The sequence below is a fragment of the Haemaphysalis longicornis genome, unplaced genomic scaffold (assembly GCF_048455015.1).
Source record: "Haemaphysalis longicornis isolate Haplotype H1 unplaced genomic scaffold, Haemaphysalis longicornis Haplotype H1 scaffold_2, whole genome shotgun sequence".
Classification (NCBI taxonomy): Eukaryota; Metazoa; Arthropoda; class Arachnida; order Ixodida; family Ixodidae; genus Haemaphysalis; species Haemaphysalis longicornis.
In genome coordinates, this window is record NW_027526295.1 from 120,735,390 (window position 1) to 120,759,531 (window position 24,142).

Consider the following 24,142-nt stretch of genomic DNA (forward strand, 5'->3'; position numbering starts at 1 on the left):
ATGTGCTTAAAATGCGACTCCTTGTTTGGCTGTTAGCTAAAGGTCATGCTTTGTAGAAAGTGTACGTCTGAAACTGATCATGGTATGCAGAAAAATAGTTTTCCTCCATGTTCAAGAACCTTTCCTATGCATGGAATGAGAGATAATGGCTGGAGAATTTCAATCGTAAGCTTTTTTTTCAGGTTTAGGGATTAAAATATTTTGGCTCTTTTCCACTGTTTCAGAATGTGGCCTCTATCCCAACACATATTGAGCTAATGAGTGAGGGCTTCCAAAAAGTCATAACCTAGATTACAAGCATTTGCTCCTGATGTCGTTTTGCCTAAAAGCACATTTTGTTTTGTGCAAAGGGCCGTAATGGCAGCCGCGTACCTTGCCCGAAGTAATGTTGAGGAGGGCATTATTCCGGCTCGAGTAGGGGGGCAGTACCTTGGCAGCACAGCTTGCAATATGAAGATCCTGAATAACCTTCAGTAGTTCTTTGTCCGTGCTACAAAACTGATAGGGAATGACACTTATGGCGAATTCCATTGGGAGAGCAGGAGCACTCAAAAGCACTCTGAAAGTGCTCTCTCCTGAGCAGGCGTGTTTCAGTGGTCGAACAGAAGTAGGAGCACTGTCATCCAGTGGTAGTGCGAGACCACTTTCGGTGCTCTGAGAGCAGTTGGGAGCAGTTCGATCTGCTCCCGCTTGAAAAGTCGGAGTGAGCACAGTACGATACGAAGGAAGTCACATGACCTTTAACGTCATATCCTCCCCTTTGTGTGTGTGTGTGTGTGTTTTGCTCCCTTGTATCGGGGAGCGCGGCAGTATCCATCGTGCATTTGCAACTTTGTGGAATGGGCAGCGAGCCCTACGAGCATGCGAATGCTTCACACCGCCACACGTGCTTTGCCCGGATTTGCTCACACATGCTTTTCCGCAGAGATTGCTGGGACGCCTAAAGGCTGGAATACGTGGAGCGAATTTTCACGACAAAGTTCGCGTGGCGGGAAATCTCTGAGCTACCGTACTTATCCAATTCTAACGCACCCCCGATTCTAACGCGCACCCGATTTTTCTGACAAAAAAAAACCAAAAAACTTGCACCTCCGTTTGTAACGCGCACGGAACTTTATAACCCAGACAAACGAATGCGGGAGAAATGGGCGATTTATTCCCCAAAGTAATTTCGCTCATCTCACTCCTCGTCGCTTTCCGCTGAACAGAACATCTCGTCCTCCGTGCCGCCAAGAGCCTTCGCCATGCCACACTTCTGAACGAACATTCAACCATGCTCGATGGGATCGTGGCCCACGCCTCGCACGCCCATCCCGCGAGCTTCTCGAGAGCCGCACGCTTCAGGCGACCGCTCGTTTTGAACGCGTGAGAGCCGCTGCTGCCATTGCTGTTATCAAGCGCGCAAGTAGAACAATTTGTCGATTTGTGTGAACGCCGATAGAAAAGTCTAGGCGCATATGGTTCCTGCGTCCTAAAAATTGTTGCTAAAAGCTTTAGCGCCATCTTGACATGGTGATGGCGATGGGTGGGACGAAATTTCTGCTGTTTCGGTTTCGATTTCGAATCCGATCCTAACGCGCATGTGATTTTTCGGCCTATTTTTCCGGAAAAAGGGCGCGCGTTAGAATCGGGTAATTACGGTACATGGAGCGACGACATGGCGCGCGCCACCGCGCTGCCGCTGGGCTGCTCTAAATTAAAGCCCCTCCGCCGCGGCCCTGCCCATAGGAGGGGCTTTACTCTCACTGAACTCCATGCCCAGAATCAACGGTGCTGTTCAGTAAACAGACCCAGTGAAGGAGCTTCCCACTTTGGTTTTACATCATTTAACGATTCTGCGTGGGGCGGGGGTGTTTCTTCTACTGAAATATTCGTTCTCAGTTCTCAAAAACGCTAAAGGCTGAAGAGAGAGATAGAGAGAGAAAAAAAAACGAACGGCACCGGGGAGATTCGCACGAACGACTACAAGAACAAGTAGCCGGCAGTTTAACCTCTACTTCACCCCGAGAGATGGTGCATATGAGCAAAATAGTCTCTGTTACTGGTTTTTGTCGTATTTGAGACGCCCTCGTAGTGATACCGCCTGTTCCTCACTCGCCAATCTTGCAGGCAGGCCTCATATTGCTGCTACTGCAAGTAATGTAGCCCGATCGCCCTTATTTACCCTGATAAATGCTATCATGTATGCCCATACAGCCGGTCGGGACCGTGTTTTCCCCTCGTCGTTTTTTCCTCTCCCACCTGCTCTCCGGGTGCGTGCCGCACTCATGGCAGGTGCAGTGGCCCTGCTCCCGCGTGCCCCCAAGTGTTCTGTCACCTACTCCTCACTGCACGATGCCACTGCTCCTGTTCTCTCAATGGAATTCCCCATTAGGTTGCATCAATGTATGGCTTGGCTCTTACCGAGATCGATTAAGCATCAGACGACGTTTCATGTCTTGGGTAGTTGCTTCTCACGGTGCAATCGCCAGCTGCATGCCAATTTTGTCGCAATAACTGAGTATTCTTCAATGTGTTGGTCAAGCCAATCCAGGCGACAAAACACGTTGCAACTGACTTTGTTCTTGCGGAGTTGCTGTTGCAAACCACTCTTGGCCTCCCACATGTGGGGAAGCTGCAAGTCAACCTGGCATTGGTTCCCTGCTTGAAATGTATAATTAGTTGCCTGCTCAGCATCTCGGCCCAGTTGATCCGCCTTTACCTTGATGTTAGTTATTTCTCAGATATGTCGACCAATCACCGAGTGTGAGGAATCCCGCTGCACCACTCAGAGCCCTTGAAATGCATCTCAGTAAATGAGCATAAGCGGGCCTACCAGACCTTCGTTTGATGTTGCCGGGTGGTCGCTGCCGAGATTCTCTTATGTGTTGCGTAAAGTGGTCTTCCTTTACGTGTGTTCTGTAAAAGTGAGGCAAGGCTACTCACACTGCTGCTCATCACTGCTCACACTACTTCCGGTGCAAGTGGGATGCGTATGGTCAGTGGTAAGGGTGAGGCCTTGTTGTTGGGCATCAAGCCAAAGGTTTTCGCTTTTTAATGGTGTCATGCTTGCAATCCCCACTTAGTGTGATGTGCAATAAAATCACCGACAATGAGTAATTTGTCGAAATGGAAAATTTCAAGAGCTTTCTAAAAAAGCTTGGTCAATTTGGAGGTGTTGCGAGAAGGGCTCCATACGTTTAGGAGAAACGTGCCGGTCAGCCATGTTTTGCATTTAGTAATTAATTCGACGCAACAATACTCGCATCCCGGCCGGCAAATTTCACTTCTTTTCACAGACGCAGAAGTTTTGACGCCTCCGAACGCTCCAAGTTCTACACCGTGTTTCCCATTTGAAAAGACTTTCCACACTGATGAGTTCTACACTGTTGATTAGTACACACATACCCTGAAGTCACTGACCTAAGAACTGAAGCGCATGAAAAATTCCTTGCCGGCCTGACCCCTGACCCGACAGGCACAGCCAGCCCTGTGCGGCAGCAGCGGCTCACCATTGTTTGCATTGCTGGATGTAAACAAATCTTTCCTTTGCAACAGGCTTTTCTTCGTTACTGCAGAAACCCGTCGTTAAGGTACATGATTTTCCTTATTTTTCTGCTGCATCTGTATTACACAGATTGGAAGCAACCTACGATAAAACTTGCAGTAGCACGGTCACTCAAATGCATTGCATCAATTCACTGAGGCTGACATTTAACTAATTAACTAATCACTTCACGCCTGCATGCCGCTATTTGTTCCCGTCAGGTATATAAAACCCAATTCTTCAAATACTTGGAAAACACTTGATAGTATTCGCATTAAAAGAAAATTAAACAGCCCTGAAAAACAAATGAAAAATAAATAGTACGTACAAACCTATTGCTGATCTGGCAATGCTCTCTCATCAACTTACCGAACAGATGAAACAAGAATGCTTAAACTTATGTAACGTCTGCTTCGGCTGAACAGTAAGCGAGGCACCAGCTAGGTTTTGGAAGAACATCACATCGAATACCTCAAGTACTAATACATTACCGTAGGCAACATTTGTACATCTAAAACCTTCACTGGGATCGACATATCAAAGAACCTAGCTAATATTGGAATGATCAAATTATGTTTTTGGAATCGTTCGTTCAAATACACATCGCGCACACTGAAATTTTGGCATACAAATCTCCTATTCAACCCATGCTTGAATATGGATACATTGTCTGGGATTTTTACACCAATGCCAATACCCACAACCTAGAAAGAATCTAAAACAAGGTTGCCCAATTTTAGAAAGGAAAGCTAACTTTAGAAGAATAGAATTACCCTTTTGTTGCTCTTTTTTTGAAGTAAATGGTCGAATAAACAGCACCACGGGTGAATATTTAGTTATTTTCCGGTTACTCTACCATACAACATCACGAACACACTGTGGTTGTTTCCCAGCCCAAAAACAATGTTTTAAGTATTCTTTCTTTCCGCGCGTTGCCAGAGACTGCAGACTGGACTGAACTTGATAGCAAAGTTATTGTAACAACTTGTACCGATCAATTCAAATTTTTTTCTCTAAATGACCGGCACTGTTTGTTTTTGTGAGCATGCGTGGCCGCTCCTATGTTGTTTGAACTGCATTGTTCGGTGCGACGGCTTCAGCGTTGTACTGCTGCTTTTGTTGTTTTACCATATATCCCAACTCTGGTGTGGCCCCATGTAGGGGATAGCAGTAGTGCTAAATAATAAAAATAAAAATATCTTTCAATACGCCTATTTTTTAGGTTTTTTAAAATTCTGTTTGACCAATTAACTCTATGCAATTAAAACGATTGCATGTGTTACTTCTGCCCTCTATGCATTTTTGTGAAAACGCAGGGCGTTACACGGCTTGCTCATTTTCGCTCATCTTGATTCATATTCTGGCATAATTTAGGGGCTTTTTTGTTTACCCTTGTGTTTTCGAGATATATGTGTGAAGTGCATATTTTCTATTTCGCTAGATCGTTTCGAGATTTTTTTTTCATTTGTCCTATGTTTCATTTTTTCAAAATTCGATGTTCTCAAATTTCTCTATTTACGCTATTATAACGATGAAATGTGTTACTTCCTCCAGTTAAGCATTTTTGTGGAAAAGCAGGCGGCCACAAGGTTTTATCATTTTCGCTATGTTTTATGCGGAATTCTAAGGTCATTTTGCTGGCTCTTTTCGCTTGCCCTCTGTTTTTGAAGATGTGTAAGATGCATATTTTGATTTCATCAAATCATTTTGGTAAAAAGGTTTTTGCTTATATTTTTTTGTTTTTTTTATTCTGCTCGACCAATTACGTCCCTTTACTCCTATTATAACAAGTAAATGTGTTAATTCCGCCAGTTATATTATTTTGAGGAAATGCAGGACGTTACACGGCCTACTCAAGTTTTATTCGTATTTCCGACGCTCTTTTCCGGGATTTTTTCCTTTCGCCTTCGTGTTTTGGAGATGCATAAGATGTATATTTTTATCTTGTCAGATCTTTTTGTTCTACTTTATTTTTTAGATTTTTTTATTTTTAATTCCTCCAAATTCTGTTCGACCGATTATCTCCATTGACGCTATATTGCTATTGAATTTGTTAATTCCTCCAGTTGCAATTTCTTGGTATTGCGAGGCGTTACACAGTCCTGGCTTTGGGGTTACTCGGAAAGGAAGGCCACACATAAAAACAAGATATTTTGCGTATTGCACTTTTGTATTGGATTTTTTTCTAAATGTTATAGTTGTCAAGAATACCATCTGGCTTTCAACGAAAAGGTATTAAGTGTACATTTTGCGGCATTAGGGTTCGTGTGCCATTGATGACCCCAAAATACATTTGGTCAACGTCAACCTGCAGGGACGAAGCCTCAACAAATCCGCATGAAACTCAATCATCGGCATATAACCTTAAATTAAATGTACAGATTTGTATCACAGGAATATCTATGATGAATAAAGTGGTCTTAAAACGAACGCCTCCAGGGCACTGTATCACTACGGCATAGACTCGCATTCCGCCTGTGTGTGTAATTCTGCGTAGAGTTGCATTAGGGCTCATGGTCGCGGTAAGTTCGGCTAAGCGTGCATCACGGTCGAAGCCCGCATAATTAAGCGGAGTCTCATTACAGCGGACTGTCGCCAACAAATCAACTACTACTTCGCCGAAACAGCAGCGAATGGAGAACGCCAAGCTTTCCAAAATCAAGTCCGACACTAAACGAACCGTCCTAGAAGCGAGCAGACCCTTATCAAGAAGGTTTATTGCAATGCAATTCTGCTCTCAAATGTTTTAGAGGTACGCGCATTCCATGGCTTTCTTTAGTATTGAACCATCGTCATCGTTAGACGGAAGAGTGTATTTTGTGTTTAATTTTACGCGTGCATGCACCCCTTTCCAAACCCACAATAGAGAGTTTTACCTGACCGTTTTTGACGCTCCGCGGTGCTCCCGACAGCACGCTAAGCACAACCGGAGCGTCAGCGGCAGAAAGGCTTTTAGCTAAGCGATAACCGTATCTCCCTCGAAGGGGAATGACTCGCGTCACTGTTCGTGCCCTGTGCGTGTGCAAACCAAAACGTCATCGCAAAGTAAACATACGCATTGACATTTGGTCGCTCAAGTAATGTAAAGTACCGTGTTTAGTGCCTTAATTCACCTTTTTAAAGCAATGTAGTCGCTTACATGGTAAAATGGTTCTAAATTATTTTAAAGAAGCCGATAAACTTTGGAATAGCCACGACAAGCCTGTCTTCCTCGGCGCTGCATTGAAGCAGCCCCGCTCTTCGGTCGACGTTTTTCGCTTCCCTACTAAAGCTCGTTGAGGAGTGTGGCACCTTTGCCTACTCGGAAGAGCTTTCGCGATTTCGTCGCTCGTGTTACAACTAAAGTAACGGAGTTCGCGGGAGCACGCTCGCGTCGCGGGGCAGCCATGTTGATATTCCACACGGTAACGTAAGCTGCCGCGACGGTCCGCTAAGAGGCCCCGATTTGCGGAGCGGGGCCCCGCTCCGGTATCTCAGCTAGCGCCTTCGCGCGCCCCGCATGCGCAATGGCGCTCCCGCTAGCTATCGCAGCGGAGCGGGCCGTCAGAAACGGGCAGCTAAATGTCTCTAATGTTTCGTCCGTGCTGAAACCGCGCAATAGGATAGACGTCGGCTTCATAACGCGAGCGGCCCAGGTTCGATTCCGACCACGGAAAGCGTTAGTATTAGCTGACCGTTTTCGACGCTCCGCTTCGCTCCGATAGCAAGCGGGAGCGCCAGTGCGCATGCGCGGCACGCTACGCCGCCAGCGGCGTTACCGGAGCGCGGCCCCGCTCCGCTAGCCGGGCTGTCTTAGCGGACCGTAACTATAGTGAACTAGAATACTTGGGTAGTGGAAAAAGCGCCGCCTTCTCCCCATAGCGCCCTTGAAGCCGAACATGTTAACCGCCGCGCCTGGCGCTGATGCTGAGTGGTTCACGCTCGGTTTTGATGTTTCTTAAGCCGCTGCACATGATATTTTTGTGCGTGTAATTGCAAAAGCAGCCTAGCCCGCACTACGGTGATCTTTAAATGTTCTTGGTTCTTTTTTTGTTTGTAATTTGGAGAGGACATATGCTTGCTGCGGTCTCTTATTTCGGATGGGCCATGGCCCATGCGGTTTGGAAGGATAGTGCGATAGCGTGTTGTGGGATTATAGCCCTAATAAATTTATGCGATTGCTACAAAGATTTTATATTTGCGATTTGTTTTACCCTGCTTTTATTTGTTTAATTCCTAACTGTTTCATAATACCTTGCGTCTGCAAGACGTGGGTAGAACTATTAATGAACTTGTGCATTCGTAATATGGTAATTGTTTTATGTTAATGAATGGCTAGCGTATCACTGAACTGTACAGTTTTAAAATGATCCCGTTGTAAAGTGCGCCATATGGTGCTTTTTTGAGAATTACAGTTTTGAATGTTGACGTTTTCGCTGCCTTGAGTGAAGTTATTAAAAGCATATCGTGTGTATTGTGCGGTCGACATGCTCGGCCTGTAACTTCGGACGAATAAAGGTCTTTTCTGCTGTACTTGTGTGGATTAGTGCACTGAAATGGCCCGGGCAAGGTGGGATGCATGTTCTCGCGACTGAGCGGGGCTCGGCATTCAACAATTGTTTTTCCGTGCCGTGCTGGCCCGGGCGCATGCATGCAGTGTCTGAAGCCCGGCAGTCATGCGCCGCAAATTCGTGATTGTTGATGCCAAAAAGTTGGCTTATTCAATTAGGTTAAATGAAAAAAAATCGTAGCGCGAAGTCACTGGAGCTCTGTTAAAAATATATTTTGTCGATATTCTCCAAAATTTTTATTCTGTGTCCGGATATATATTTACAAAGCTCGGTCGAAGTTTACAAATTGTGAGTCCAATATACTCGTTCCATTGTTACGTTTTCAGGTTGAAAAGGTCAACTTTTTTTCGGACTCATGTTTATAGTATTTCGAACGCGGGCTGATATTTTAAAACAGCCCCACGGGTCAGGTTTATTTTATTAAATTTTGCCGGGTACGGGCGGGGCTCGAGCTTATATTCAAAACTTTGTCGGGTTCGGGCCGGGCCTAGGAATTGTGGCTTGTGCAGTGCTCTAGCGTGATCAAATTTAAAAAAAAACGAACATGTGCGTAAGTAGGCCTGCCTAACGCCCCGTGCTGTTTCCGCGGCTGACAAAATGCGACCAAAACATTAGCAAACCATGAAGAAAAACACAGTGCCCTTCCACTCTGTGAAGAAGGATGGCCAGCAAAGCTGCGGTGCCGAGCCTCAACGTGAGGTTTGACTGCAGGTCGTAGTCCAAAGGGTGCCCGAAGCAAAACACATTTCTCTGTAATTTGCGATTGAGCATTCTTCCTGGTCATTACCAGAAAGTCTAGTCGTGTCCAGTCACTGCTCCTCGCTTATGCTCAGTACGGCTCTTCACGGGCCACGTGAAACTGCTATCAAGCGGCTCCGAAGCAGCGTCAGACTTGGCTACTGCGCAATTGAGGCGCACACCTGGGCGCGCGCCGGCGCCAGTGCGTCTGCCGCTGCTATGCCACAACACAATCCAACCCAATCCACTTTAATCCGATCGAATCCAATCCAAATCCAATGCAATTCATTCCGAGCCAAGCCAAAATCGAATCCAATCCAATGCCCCTCGCGCTTGCGCAGAACGGCCCTTCATGGTACACGCGAAACTGCTCAACCTCGGCCATTGTAGCTTACGGTACAAAACACACAGGAATCATGGGTAGAAATTTATTATAGCGCGGGTAGGGCAATCACGGCGCATGCTCTATGAAGGCCCTAGGACCTTGTTAATTTTGTATGATTTTTTCCATGGCCCGGTGGTGTGGCGCGCCGTTTTACGATTCCGGGAATTTGAGCGGGCTCCGCAACGTGGGACTACGGTCGCTAGTGATTCCTGTCTACATCGCTCTGGGACCGGAGACGATCTGCTAGATCCTAGCCATTTACAGCTTTGCTGTAACAGTATCCACACGCTAGCCTCGATCACTAAAGCACCACACACGCGGTCTGCTTGGTTGGCCAAATGGGTTGAAAAAATGAACAAATAGTACATGCGCACGGCATAGCTGTACTTTTCCCATAAGAACCTTGCTACCTTACTAATAGCATTCGCAAAGCTATTGCTACGCGCATTTGCCGCACCAGGGATGAATTACGCTGTAATAGAACTGATGCCCCTCGAATACAGTCGAAAATGAACGCTGCTGGTTGCGTTATTTATTTGCTTTCGTTATCCGTTGCTGTGTGTGTTTTCTCACACGCACTGCGTTTGCGCGCATTACCGGGACTCGTTTGGCGTTGCTCGCGCGCTCCGGCGAGTTGACGCTTTCGTGTGGTACTGATTCGTACCTGCTCTTGCTTCAAGCGCACCGAGCTTCTATTTCGCACTTGCATTTCGACTCACATGTGGTTTTGGTTTTGCTTTTCCCTTTGTGTTCCTATAGTCTGCTATAGGTAAGCGCTCCACACGTACAGCCGGTAAAAGGCTTGTCTATAACACAGCTTTCGTACTCTCAGCCCTATCCTGCCCCGCCGGTGCGGGATTTGAATAAAACTACTGCGGAATTCTGAAGTCTTAGCCCTTCGCTTTTGCCTCCGACATGTTTGGAACGAGTATGCTTCGGCAGTTTTCGGATGTAGCTGGTTGAAGTTGAAGTCGCTGTTATAGACAAGCGTTTTACCGACTGTACGTTCGTTGGACATGCGTGGGTGAGCGCACACATGTGGTAATTGTTTACAGTATGGAAAGTGAACAATAAACAGATGACACAATGACATTTTCTCCCCACTGTTGAGTCGGTGCACATGATCCTTATAGGAAAACAACACCAGCTAGCCGCTGCACATGATGTTGGTTTGGGAAATTGTAAAAGGAGCCTAGCAGGAACGACACTTGTTTATATGTTCTCGATTGTTTGTTTTAATTTTTTGTTACGTGGATGTACATAATTAAATGTAAATAAAGTGTATTTATTTTATGTTTATTGGTGTACAGTGTGCGAAACAGTATGCAGTTTTAAAATGATCGCGCAGTAAAATGATGGTGTGTGGCTTGGTGCTTTTCTGACAATTGCGGTATTTGCACGCTGTATTTCCTGCACGCTGACAATCCTGTATTTGCACGCTTCCTGTTGACTTGACTGAAGTTTTAATACATCTGTCATGTGTGCGTCGTGGGTACAATTTGTTAAAAAAACCACGTAAATGTTTGCGCATGCACGACGCTGTTTGCTCGTATGCTGAACTTTATAGAAAAATCAGCAAAAAATGAAGAAAAAAAAAGCAGAAACATTGACCTTAAGCAGAAAGCCTTAAGCACCCCGCTCATTCCTCAGTTGACACAACACGATAAAAAAACCATCAAACAATGAAGAAAAAAGTATCCGCACGCTAGCCTAGATTGCGCACGGCGTGCGCGGTCTGCTCGTTTGGTGAAATGTGATGAAAAAAAGAGCAAATAGTAAATACACAACGTAGGTACCTTTCCCATAAAAAACCTTGGTACATTAATAGCACTCTCTACTATTTTGACACGAAAAAAGAACTGTAGCTCCTCGGAGACTGCCCGACGCACGCCTGCCCGCCACTTACCCAGGCGAAAAAGTGCTCAGGCGGGGCACGCGAGCGCCACCTCGTGGGGTTGACACTAAGTGCCTCACTCGGAGGCGGCCGCTTTTTCCACTACCCAACTATTCTAGTTCACTATACCGTAACGGCTGCTCGCGCTCCCGTGCGCGGTTTCAAGATGGCTGCTCCTAGCTAGGCGAGCGCTACTACTGCGGCCCCTAGAATACTACCTGAGACGGCAGCGACGAAACGGCGGAAGCGGTTCCCAGTAGATGAGGATATAGCGCTCCTAAAGAGGTCTTAGTGGCTAATCCGTTCGAGCAACCGCAAAGGTCGGACGAGGTTTTGGCTTATGTGGAATACCTTGTCACGCGACCGTTGACAATTCATGCCACCCTAGAGAGGTTGGACCTGCTCATCGGGTACTTCCGTTGTAACGACAGGGTCAACCTCAGGAAGTAAGTTTCATTGCTCATGTAGCCGTTTCCTAAGCTTCATTCCGTGGTTTTGCGATAGGTGCATGCTCGCAGTGATGACAGCATGCATATGCGGGCCACCCTGAAGCGCATCAAGCGCGTCCGTTCTCGTTTTGTTCAGGTCTGGCACTGAAGAGCAATAAGGGGAGAAAGAGCGACTACTGCAAGATGTATCAGACCTTGCTCGGGAATTTTCCTACGCGCCGAGAACCATGCCGAGAACACAGCCGAGGAAGGGGAACGATACGGCCCAAAAAAACAAACCGAGCTCCTGTTGGCGCAACAAACGAGGGGTGCCACGCTGCCCACTGTGCGCGTCCCGCTGGCGGTGAGACAGAAAAGTTGGGAAAAACCAGCTGCGCCGTTTGCACACCCTACAGAAGCAGCCACCGCGGCGGCAGTGTCGTTGGTGACGAGGGAATCCGCCTAGCCCTGTGACAGCCATCAGATCAGAGGTAAGTGTTGTTTATGTGTACACGTTTATTTGGCTGTACTCGTGCTTATGAATTTAATCGAATATACATCGCATGGACTGCTCCCTCTGGTCCATCCTTTCGCTGAAAAGAGGCTGAATGGTTTTCATTTGCTTCACTTTTATTTTTCACCCTAACCTCACTTGGAAGTTTGTTGAGCTAAGCTTGTATCACGCACTTGTAGTTCTTGCTTTGGTATCTGCGACGCTGCGCAGTTATATATTTTGCAGTGTAGAAAAATTCTCGCACTCAACTCTTCGAGCGGCAAAAATTTCTCGCCATGATCGTAGGTTTTACTTTCGCGTGTTACTGTTCCCGCATTTCATGCAAAATACTCATCTGGTGTCAGCGAGCTGCTGCTAGACATGTGCAATTCGCACGAGCCAATTGCACCGTCAAGCGCCACCAGCCAGCCAGAAGGTTGTGGAGTCAGGTGAAACTGAAGTAACGGTGGGCGGTACCACCCCGCCTGCAGACACCGCGGTTCCAAACTCCGCACGGCAACCACCACGAAAGCGACCTACCACACTAAGCGTGCCAAGAGGTGGGATGCCGAACAAGATAAATCACCTATTTGCAAGCGTAAAATAAAACGTGTGAAGCAGAATGTCTTGCCATATTATTGCAGCTGGATATATTGCTTGAGCTATTTTTCTGCACTTTTTTACGGCATGCGACTTGATATATATTCAGAAAATCAGACATGCGTTTTCGCATTGTGCGTGTTATGGCCATAAATTAAATTGAGGACAAGTGATCTCGTGATATTGGTTGCATTTTATTTAAAAGCAAAGAAAACAACAACTTTGCCATGCTTACGCCTCGCAGGGCTTCGAGAGCTACAAATGCTTGATATGATGCTCCTGGAAAAGCGTGAGGTGAATGAGTTTGCAATCAAGCAGCGTGAACTGGACCCCCACGAGCGAAGGATGGCGCATGACGAGGAACGGCTTGCCCAAGACGAAAGGAAATTGATGCTCGAGGGGAAGAAATTCCAGACGGAGGCGTGTTCTTCCAGGGCCCAGGAACACAAGCAATTAATCCACGAGGTGAAGAAACTGTTGGAGGACCAAGAAAAAAGGATTGAGGAAACTTGTTAAAGAGACTTTTAGTCGCTCTTCGAAAGTGTGAGTAATAAGATATCGCCTCTTGTTAATCTAGTCTTTGTTGCAGGTGCAACTGCTTCCATTTTTATACTTTCTGTGAAATGGCATTATATTTTGCGAAATTGGTGCACTTAAGCTTCATTTTCGCCTATTGCTGCAGTAACTTCGTTGCAATATGTTTGGCCAAATTGTAGGCCTTTATAGGACTACTTCTATGACTGAAATAAAACTGCATCTTTCTAAACTAGCATCTGCAGTTTCCACGTATGTACATTCTACTTAATCCTGGTGGTGAGGTAGGCCTCCAGACAGGGTTGGTCAACTTCAAAGTATGGCGAAACCTGGGATCCATAGAGGGAGGTGTGGCAGTTTGCCAAAATGGCGCTGACCCTGTACATTCGTGCTAAGTTCTGCTTGTAGAGCTTCTGTTTTTTTTTCTAAAATCCAGGAAAGCAAACAGCCCAGAAATTTTCCCAAACCCCCACTCAACCGCCGGCCTAACGCGGCTCATCCCCTTGTTAAAAAAAATCGCGCCAATCCATGCCGTGAATGTTGTTGGAAAGCAAAGCTGGAAACGGCACCCACAACGATTACCCATGCGACGTCCCTTAAATTCACTCACATCGCTCTACAAATAGTAAAACCAGAGATAAATGAAATGCACTTAACCACACCATTTATTACTTCAGAGATATTCTTGGTCAGGATAAATCAATGCATGATGCATGAATGGTGTTTGGTTGAGTTTTATTGGTGTAGCACAAGAGTGGAAACTGTTTTTATAAAATTAAAGTAAGCTCCAACCCGGTGTTAGACGATCTGGGTTCTCTCTCTCTGCGCCGCGGACAGAGGCGACGAGACTTCCGGCAGAGAAGGAGGAGGAAGAAATACTTCTGTTCAGATTTCTGGACGGCCGAGAGTGCAGCCCCGGGGAGTGATACCTTCTTCTGTATGGCCCATATGCAGACCGCGCGGCCTGTGTTCTGTCCACTCGCTGAAGCTGGGTAGGCAGACAGGGAATGGACAGCAGTATCTCCCCTTGCTCTTGTTGGGTAGTTGACGGAAAGAGAGGAGGGTGCTCAGGGCTAAAGTCGCACACCCCGATTACGGGGCGGAGTATTCCTACTTCTGAGCAAAATTTACATTAAGCCTCGTTGCGATTTGGATGCATTAAGTGAAGAGGCGTTGGCTGTGGGAAGGAGGCCAGATTGTATGAGCCGTAGGGTAGTTTGTTGTTCTCTCGAAAGGTCTGGGTAAGGCGAAGGTACGGTCTCTCTCAGAAGGCGATAATGCTGGGTTATGTTTCTGAACGAGACAAGCAGTTGACTGTCGTCGTACAGCTCCATAGCACTGGGGGTGAAAGTGCAGGCTTGTTGGGTGGGCATATTTGTTGCCCTTCATTGAAGCGTGAGGGGGTGTCCAGATGAGCTGAATGGAACCGTTTGGGGAGTGTTTTTTTAACACGCGCAGTGCAGGTCAGGACACCCAACCCGACTGGTAATTCCAGTAGGCTTGCTGGGAATGAATGACTACCCTCCGAGCCCCTGGTTGAGCAAGAGCCAAGGTGATGGCTGCCCATTCCGCTGCCGTCATTTCTTGGGTCCTAAGAGAGGTACCGCAAGAAAGTTGGTTCTGAAGTTAGCAACGATGTTGGCGTATTGCTGCCCTCGATGTTTGGAGACGTCTGTGCAGATAACTGCATGCACCCCAGCCAGGGTGGTGTTGAGCCCTTGAGCCCGTGCTTGTTGGGGACCGTCGTCGTGTAAGGGATTCATATATTTCTAAGCAAAGGGAGCATATTCAGTTCTTGTCGCCAAGAGGGCGGGAGCACATCAAGCGGAGTGACATTCTGGGCTGCCAAGCCAATCTAGTGAAGCATGCGGTTACCCACCGCAGTTCTGAGTCGGACCTCCTGGTTAGAAAGATGGCCTTCTATCAGCTCTTCCACCGTGTTGTGGAGCCCCGTGCTAAGCAGCCTCTGTGTGGACGCACTCATGAGAAGACCAATGGGCTGCTCGACCGCCTTTCTAATCATTATATAAAGCATCTCTATGTCTTTCTTGTCGAGAAGAAGACGGGGGGTTGACGTAAGTGACTCCAGAGAGGACAAAAGCTTCAATTAATCGAAAGGTACCGGATTCCTTTAGGCCGCGCTTCTTGGTGGCAACTCGCCTGATCATGTGTATGATTTCATTAGTGCTGTTTTAAAGCAAAGCTTTTTACCTCTACCCCCCAAGCGTTCTTTCGCGACCGTTGGTGTCACCAGAAAACTCCAGCGAACAAATAAAAGAATTCACCGGCACCACCGGGAATCGAACCTGGAACTAATAAACTAACAAAGGGAGAGCCCGTTGTCTTACCGATTTAGCTAGGAGCCCACGCGGAGACAGGGACGACAGGTGGTGTACTCACCAAGCACATCTGCGGGTTTACCGTCGGCGTTCTCGCTGAATGCCAAGTAAAAGCGTCACGCGATCACTCACGCCCTTCTAGCGGCCCGGTACGCACCTTGCTCATGTGCTAAGAGTTACAAAAATTAAAGGAAGCTCGCACCAATTCATGGCATCTCACTTCTAGTACGCCAATGTGCTAAAGCCTGTGGCCTCCAGTGTTCAAGTAAAAAATCACAGCTCCTTGTCGTCCACCCCCACGACAAATGAAGGAATACATTCAAATACTCGTTGATGGCCAGGCCATCACTCCAAGCAACACCATCAAGATCCTGGGCCTACATCTCGAGGCTAACACCAAGTGTGACGTCTCCTTGCAGAGCCTCAAAAACAGCATTAATCAAATCATACACATGATCAGGCGAGTTGCCACCAAGAAGCGAGGCCTAAAGGAATCCGGTACCTTTCAATTAATTGAAGCTTTTGTCCTCTCGAGAGTCACTTACGTCAACCCCCTTTCGTCTTATCGACAAGGAAGACATAGAGATGCTTTATATAATGAATAGAAAGGCGGTCGAGCAGGCCATTGGTCTTCTAATTAGTACGTCCACACAGAGGCTGCTTAGCACGGGGCTCCACAATACGGTGGAAGAGCTGATAGAAGGCCATATTTATAACCAGAAGGTCCGACTCAGAACTGCGGTGGGTAACCGCATGCTTCACCAGATTGGCTTGGCAGCCCAGAATGCCACTCCGCTTGATGTGCTCCCGCACTCTTGGCGAGAAGAACTGAAGATGCTCCCTTTGCTTAGAAATATATGAACCCCTTACACGGCGACGGTCCCCAACAAGCACGGGCTCAAGGGCTCAACACCACCCTGGGTGGGAAGCATGCAGTTATCTGCACAGAGGTCTCCAAACATCGAGGGCAGCAATACGCCATCATCCTGGTTACCTTCAGAACCAACTTCCTTGCGGTACCTCTCTTAAGACCCAAGGAATGACGGCAGCAGAAGAGGCAGCCACCACCTTGGCTCTTGCTCAACCAGGGGTTCGGAGGGTAGTCATTCATTCCCAGCAAGCCTACTGGAATTACCAGTCGGGTTGGGTGTCCTGACCTGCACTGCAAGCGTTAAAAAAACACTCCCCAAACGGTTCCATTCAGCTCATCTGGACACCCCCTCACGCTTCAATGGAGGGCAACAAATATGCCCACCCAACAAGCCTGCACTTTTACCCCCCCGTACTATGGAGCTGTAAGATGGCAGTCACCCGCTTATCTCGTTCAGACACATAACCCAGCATTATCGCCTTCTGAGAGAGACCGTACCTTCGCCTTACCCAGACCTTTCGAGAGAACAACAAACTACCCTACGGCTCATACAATCAGGCCTCCTTCCCACAGCCAACGCCTCTTCACTTAATGCATCCGAATCGCAACGACGCTTAATGTAAATTTTGCTAAGAAGTAGGAACGCTCCGCCCCGTAATCGGGGTGTGCGACTTTAGCCCTGAGCACCCTTCTCTCTTTCCGTCAACTACCCAACAAGAGCAAGGGGAGATGCTGCTGTCCATTCCCTCTCTACCTACCCAGCTTCAGCGAGTGGACAGAACACAGGCCGCGAGGTCTGCATATGGGCCCCACAGAAGAAGGTATCACTCCCCGGGGCTGCACTCTCGGCCGTCCAGAAATCTGAACAGAAGTATTTCTTCCTCCTCCTTCCCTGCCGGAAGTCTCGTCGCCTCTGCCCGCGGCGCAGAGAGGGAGAAGCCAGATCGTCTAACACCGGATTGGAGCTTACTTTAATTTTATGAAAACAGTTGCCACGCTTGTGCTACACCAATAAAACTCAACCAAACACCGTTCATGCATCATGCATTGATGAACCTGATCAAGAATATCTCTGAAGTAATAAATGGTGTGGTTAAGTGCATTTCATTTATCTCTGGTTTTACTATTTGTAGAGCGATGTGAGTGAATTTAAGGGACGTCGCATGGGTAATCGTTGTGGGTGCCGTTTCCAGCTTTGCTTTCCAACCACATTCACGGCATGGATTGGCGCGATTTTTTTGAGGCGCTGCAAGGAGACGTCACACTTGGTGTTAGCCTCAAGATGTAGGCCAATGATCTTGATGCTGTTGCTTGGAGTGATGGCCTGGCCATCAAGGAGTATTTGAATGTATTCCTTGATTTGGCGTGGGGGTGGACGACAAGGAGCTGTGATTTTTTACGTGAACACTGGAGGCCACAGGATTTATCACATTGGCGTACTAGAAGTGATGCCATGAATTGGTGCGAGCTTCCTTTAATTTTTGTAACTCTTAGCACATGCGCAAGGTGCGCACCGGGCCGCTAGACGAGCGTGAGTGATCGCGTGACGCTTTCACGTGGCATTCAGCGAGAACGCCGGTGGTAAACCCGCAGATGTGCTTGGTGAGTACACCACCTGTCGTCCCTGTCTTCGCGTGGGCTCGTAGCTAAATCGGTAAGACAACGGGCTCTCCTTTTGTTAGTCTATTATTTCCATGCTCGATTCCCGGTGGTGCCAGTGAATTCTTTTATTTGTTCGCTGGAGTTTTCTGGTCACACCAACGGTCGCGAAAGAACCCTTGGGGGGTAAAGGTAAAAAGCTTTGCTTTAAAACATTTCTTGTATTTTCGTTTGGATGACTTTCTGGTTTACATTCCACGAAGGCCCGACCAGACGCGCAAATGCTCCTCTCTCGAGAGCGATAAGGTTATCGGTTAGCTAAAAGTGTTTCTGCTGCTGACGCTCCGGTTGGGCTGAGCGTGCTGCCGATACCGGAGCGGACCGTCGAACATGATTAGCTAAAATTCTCTAATGTTTCCTCACTTTAACCCCGATCATCATCATGGTTTCACAAAGTTGGCTTTTGCATTTTGGATGGACATTTGACGACATGAGTGCGAAGCTGAAAGCTTCAATTTAAAAACACGTTTCACTCGGGGCAATTGCCACCGTTCAGCATGGCAGTGGATATCGAGATCGGATAGCTGATGTGTGGAACGTGCTCTAAATCTGAAACGTACGACTAAATTTATATTGTTCATCACTGACGAGTTCCGAGTTCTGTAATAATGCTACACTTCATAGGACTGAAAATTTTATAGCATGTCGATTTCCCGTAACTTTTACGAACACAGCTGTGCTTCCTAACTCGTTGTTCAATGAGGACGGCTTTGTAGAAAAAGCAGTCTCAGCTGCCCTCGCATTCAGTACACTTTAAAAAAAATTGCACATAGTTTTGCGGCCTAAATAACTATACCCTGGAAAATTTTGTATGGCTAACTCAGTTACAATTATATTCACTAGAATTTCGCAAATTGCATTCGTTTAGCATCGAATAATTGTGCTGTAATTATTTCGGGTATTCTGCTCTGTATGAGCTTATTTACTTCCCGTAGATAAGCTGGCAATTGTAATATCACACAAAGCATTAGGTTTGGAAATATGCAAGTTAGCTTTTACTGTATACACATCGCAGTGGCTGCGTGGCTGACTGCGCAAACATAATTCAGACGACGGTCGCGAATTCCTTATTGTCGACCCTATTTTTGCACGCGCTGCGACTTATTCACGGATTCGTTATTACCTTCCACATGCCCTAGCATTATCGGTATCAACGCGCTCTGCAGCGGCGTACAACCCTATTCATAAAGCCTTTTCGTACCCCACAACTGGCATTAGCAACCCTGCGGGTATATATGACTTTGCTAGTTTAAAACTACCAGCGGTAGGATTCCAGGATGCCTCAGCTTAGGCCTACAGTCTAGCTTTGTCGCTTCACAGTCAACGAGTACGCCGTATTCCAATTACGTTGAGCACAATAACTTTTTTTATCAAACGGCCTCCGGTTGACGAAGTTTGACCTTAAATGGCGGCGTTAGGCCTAAGGCCTTTTTTTAGGCTTAACGCTGTGTGAGCTTGAAGTTATGCCTTCCTATGTGCAAGTCACGTGATACCATGGACTGTGCCTATCGGTCGACGCGGGTAGACGTCAAGGCGTGATATTAGGCCTGCTGACGGCAGGCCGTAGCGTACTGTCGTCTCAGGTCCCTCTACTCCGCATCTACCCTTGCGCTTTCGAAGGCTTCCGACCTCAACGTAGAACACAGGGGACTTCAGAGAACGTCAGCCTCGTCCTTCAGACGTTCTATTGAAATTCACGCGTAAAATGTAGTCCATTTCGTGTTTCAGGCTTTATTTTTTGTTTGATTGTGAGCGTATTCATTCAGCTTTGTTAGACCACTTTGAATTGTGTCGTTCAGTAGAATAGGAAGGTGGGCCTTAAGTAGGTTGCCAATCAGTCTTGTAGGCAGGACCAAAGATGCCATCGACGCCATAGCACTCATCGGCGTGACGGTTATGTTTACACGATCCGTAACGTTCACAACGAGTTGTTCAAGCACAAGAGTTTCGTTTTTTCTGCAAAAAAGGCAGGGATAAAACCCATAAAAATTAAAGCAATGTACTCAGCTCCTATATACAATTGTTCTAAGTTTTGAGTTGTCATGGGTGATTTTTTATGAAGATTTCATGAGAACCTTTATTAAACCAGGGCCGTGAAACAAATAAATTTATTCAAGGGTATATATGACTTATTCCGAACGCACACGTTTCTACCGCATTTATATGTAATTCAAATAGTTACACTGTAATTCATCATCGGGTCCGCCTAGGTTATCTTTGCCTAAAAAGTGTACAAGCTCCCTACAAATACCCGGCAAATTTATTGGACACGTTGAATGTAAATTGCATTGACAAAGTCGTACCCAAGACACTTTATCCTCAAATTAAAACATCAGAACTTTAAACTACTGTTAAAAATATTCCCACTAAAGCACAAGTCATGACCGTTTCCACAAAAAACAAGAACACTGCTTAGCATTACCGGTCCAATTGGGCACATCAACATGTTGAGGAAGAGGCAGAGACACCAACCAAGGGCGTTTATAAAAAGCGGTCCCGTTTGGTGTGCTTGCCTCTTGGCCCTCAATGTGGTGTTTTCGCCTCTTACTCAAGTTTCGCCGAAAGCAGACAGCGTTCTGCCAATGTTTAGAATACAACATTTAGAATACAAATTCCTGTTCTTTTAAATATGATAGCGATGCAAGTAAATTTTATATAGAAGATTTTAAATAGTGTATCGAATCACACATTTAAAGCGCTAATAACGTAAAGCGATGTTCGGTGTAACTAATATGTTCGTGTGCCTTGCATTCACTTAATATTGGCCAACTGGGTTTTCTCCTCGCAAATACAACCGGTGCTTTTGATTGCCGTTGTTATCCTGTGATTATCCTAATAATACTGGATAATTAAAATTATGTTGCGATATGTGGTCCTATATACAATACACAGTGGTGTGTTTTATTTAGTTAGGAGTGTTTTTTTATGTTTTTCAATTTCCTTGTAAACCATTTCTTTGGCATGTTCGGTTTTGCGAATAATTGCCATGTTTTGTTTTGTTTGTATACAAATGTACCTCTGTGTGAACTGTGCTCGGAAAGAAGTTCTCTTTCAGACTATCCGCCTATTGCATTCCCTGTGTTCTTCTGTGACCAAGAAAAATAAACTTCAGTGCAAAAAAACCGTTCCACTACAGTGCACATGGCCATGAGTTCAATGTCGGCCGCGCGGCCTATGAAGAACAAACGCGACCTGTACTGGAATTTTGGCGCAATGTAAAGATTTCAAGCTAGTTAAGTTCTTCTGTACGCAATCAAAATGGACGCCTCCAAACAGAACTGTTGCTTCACAGGGCAAATCTAAAACCTATGGTTCACACCGAGATGACCACATCTAATTTTTCGGCAAAAATCTGTCAAGTGATATGGCATTTCCCGCTTGACATTTCACTACTCTCAAAACAGAGTGCAAATGTACGAACAGGTTATGATTGTAAAGCTAAAATGTTATGTGACTAATTCAAACCACTCGAAACAGGATGTACGAGAAATAAATTTTCCCTCGCGAGAACAAGAAAACGACATCCTTAGATATGTCAACTTATGCTGGTAAACTGCGTGACCATCCCGTATCACAGCCGTTTTCCTCTGAAGGTATATTTTTATTGCCTATATCCCTGCATTTTAAAAAGTTCGTATCGTCTGTCCGCATTGAAGGTGTGCCTAAATCCAAATTTTCGTCCATGACTACTAACTTTTTACTGGCACTGATCAGACCAGAAATACTACAGGCAGCTGCTAAGATACTGTCGAACATACTATGTGCAATTGCGGTGAAATACAAAACCTCCCATGTCGCATGTTATCCCTTATTGGATTGCCTCTTTCGTCCTGTTTAGCTCTACGTGTTTGTGCTTTGCAATTGCTGTGTGCGAACAAACTAAAAACATTCGTGTTTTGTACCTCTTTTTTATGCGTAGTAGCAATTTTATGCTTCTTTTTCTCCACGTTCGTTCATCCGAAAATCCTTGACATATTTCATGACGAAATGTTTTTATTACTGTTGTGACTATTTTTACAGGTATCAGTGTAACATAACTTCGTAAGCTGTTTCTGTTCCCCCTGTTTAACTGCGGAATAGTAGCGATACAATGTAGTAATCACTCTCTGATCGCAGTAATTATGCTGTATTGGGAGTGCAGTGGAAATTAGTCGAGGAACTTAAGTCGTTTTACGGACTTTGTAAGCGAAAATCCGGGGATAGTTATCCGACAATGTTGGCTGCTACGGCGCATTTCCGTCTCGTCCTTTTACATTCACCGACGGACTGGCGACACTTCACATACACGTTTCCCGGAATCAGAATCCTCAGTCGTTCGCATGCACCTTTTCTACTCACGCACAGTCCCGTTCACACGTCATGGAGCATGCAAAAGATGAATTTCGTTTCTGCGCTGGAAACGTGCTTTGTTCGAGCGGTGGTAAAATACCTGACTTCTAATCTGGATGGCTCGGCTCGGACCGTGTAGGCTCAGATGACTTTCTTATTGAATTTTCACAGCAGCAGCTATTTGCGTATACAACTATAACAACAACGCGGTAACGGTTTTTTCTGAGATCAGGTATTTAAGGCATTTGCCCCAGAACCAAATATAAAAATACCGCAATGATACCAAATTATAGCCAAATTATTAGAGGAGTAGAAATAAAGTTCCTGCAATGATTGACTGCACGGCTAGTACTTCTGTAGTTGTGCTTCCTTTGACTCTCCCCACGCGCGCAGGCAAGGTACCATCTTCGCGTGCTTGTTCACCTAGACCCTCAGAACATAATCAAGGGACACTTATTTCGCCCTCTTTCTCACATTTTGCGACGGATCTTATTTCAATGCGTTATGCTGAATCTTGCTTCCTTTCCCTTATTTTGTAAGTTAGTTTACATAAAGGCACCCCGAATTTTGCAGATCTCGAAAATACTATGTTTACGCAGCACCCAAAACGCAATCATACTCATGGCATTGACGCTTGGCTGTAAAAGTTGTTAAGAGCACAAGGGAGGGCACATTTTTATTATGTATTTCGAAGCAGTGCCGCATCAAAATGATTAATGAATGGATTCCGCTCATAACTACTTCCATGTATATGTAGTATTGCGTAATAATCTGTTTCGAAATTTGTAGAGTATGCGCAGATCATTGCCAGGGCAGTGAACAAATTCCTAGATGTCATTTACCGATTTTAAATCTTCGTTTGTACATCTGTGCTGACTTATTAAAACGTGGAATGAAAATGCTACTTACTCCACAACTTTGACGATGACTCTTGCCGAGACACTGGCAGCAACGATTGCGTCAACACTTACAAGCCAAGTGCTCGCATGCAGAGCAAAGCTGGCAGTCAGGTTATGCAGCATGAGGTCGAGGAAAGCAAATGCACCACACTTGTTGACGCGGGCAATAACATCACCTGCCTGGCGCGTCCTGGACAGTCCATCCACAGTGGCGTTCATAATCTTGACTGTGACAATGGTCGCCAGAAGGCTTCCGACCATGTTGCTTGTACTTGCCGGCAAATTAGCCGGCTCGAGTTGGTATTTGTGAATTGCATCAGAAAAAGCTACGTCCAGCATGGTGCAGTTGACGCAGTATGTCCCTTCTGCATAAAAAAAAACCACGCTTTAGAAGGTTTGAATAGGTTGGCTATAAAAATTCCACCGGAGCCCGTTTCCAAGCTGTGGTGAAATTCATTGTTTCTTTCATCAGTTCTAAATTTGTAGCTTTTTTAGGAATTGATTTCAAAGTTGGCAATAGAAAACAAAGTATTCTGCATCATTTATTCAGCGCAGGCAATCTTTAAATCCCTACAGAATTGCGTATATTGCTCACCGCGCACCGCAGAAAATATAAAAAAAATAAGTAGCGTCCTGGGCACGTTGGTACTCCATTGTTGAATAAAATGATTGCGCTAAAAAGGGACACGGACGGAGTGAGGACAGACGTGTGTGTGCGCCGTGCGTTGGGCTGTGTGTGTTTGTCCTCACTCCGTCCGTGTCCCTTTTAGCGCAATCATTTTATTCAATAAAAAAAATTTTGGCAATCACTATCACCAGCGCAAGTTCATCATGCAAACCACAATACATGCGAAATGTCCGCAAGGTTCTTTGTGGTTTGTCATACACTTATGTACA

The 24,142-nt window shown here is 46.0% G+C and overlaps 1 protein-coding gene and 1 pseudogene across 1 annotated transcript in view; one reads left to right on the plus strand and one right to left on the minus strand.

The window, feature by feature from the left end:
- The first annotated feature begins 10,215 nt into the window (after positions 1-10,215).
- Positions 10,216-13,130, plus strand: LOC144168251 (uncharacterized; annotated as a pseudogene).
- Positions 13,131-19,734: 6,604 nt separating this feature from the next.
- Positions 19,735-24,142, minus strand: part of LOC144169168 (uncharacterized) — a 35,541-nt gene continuing 31,133 nt past the window's right edge. Inside the window, exons 4-5 of the mRNA XM_077698194.1 lie at positions 23,256-23,610; positions 19,735-19,973 (exon numbers count right to left, since the gene is read on the minus strand). Of these exons, the coding sequence (XP_077554320.1) occupies positions 19,742-19,973; positions 23,256-23,610 (587 nt within the window). The 3' untranslated portion in view covers positions 19,735-19,741. The remainder of the gene's footprint in view (positions 19,974-23,255; positions 23,611-24,142) is intronic.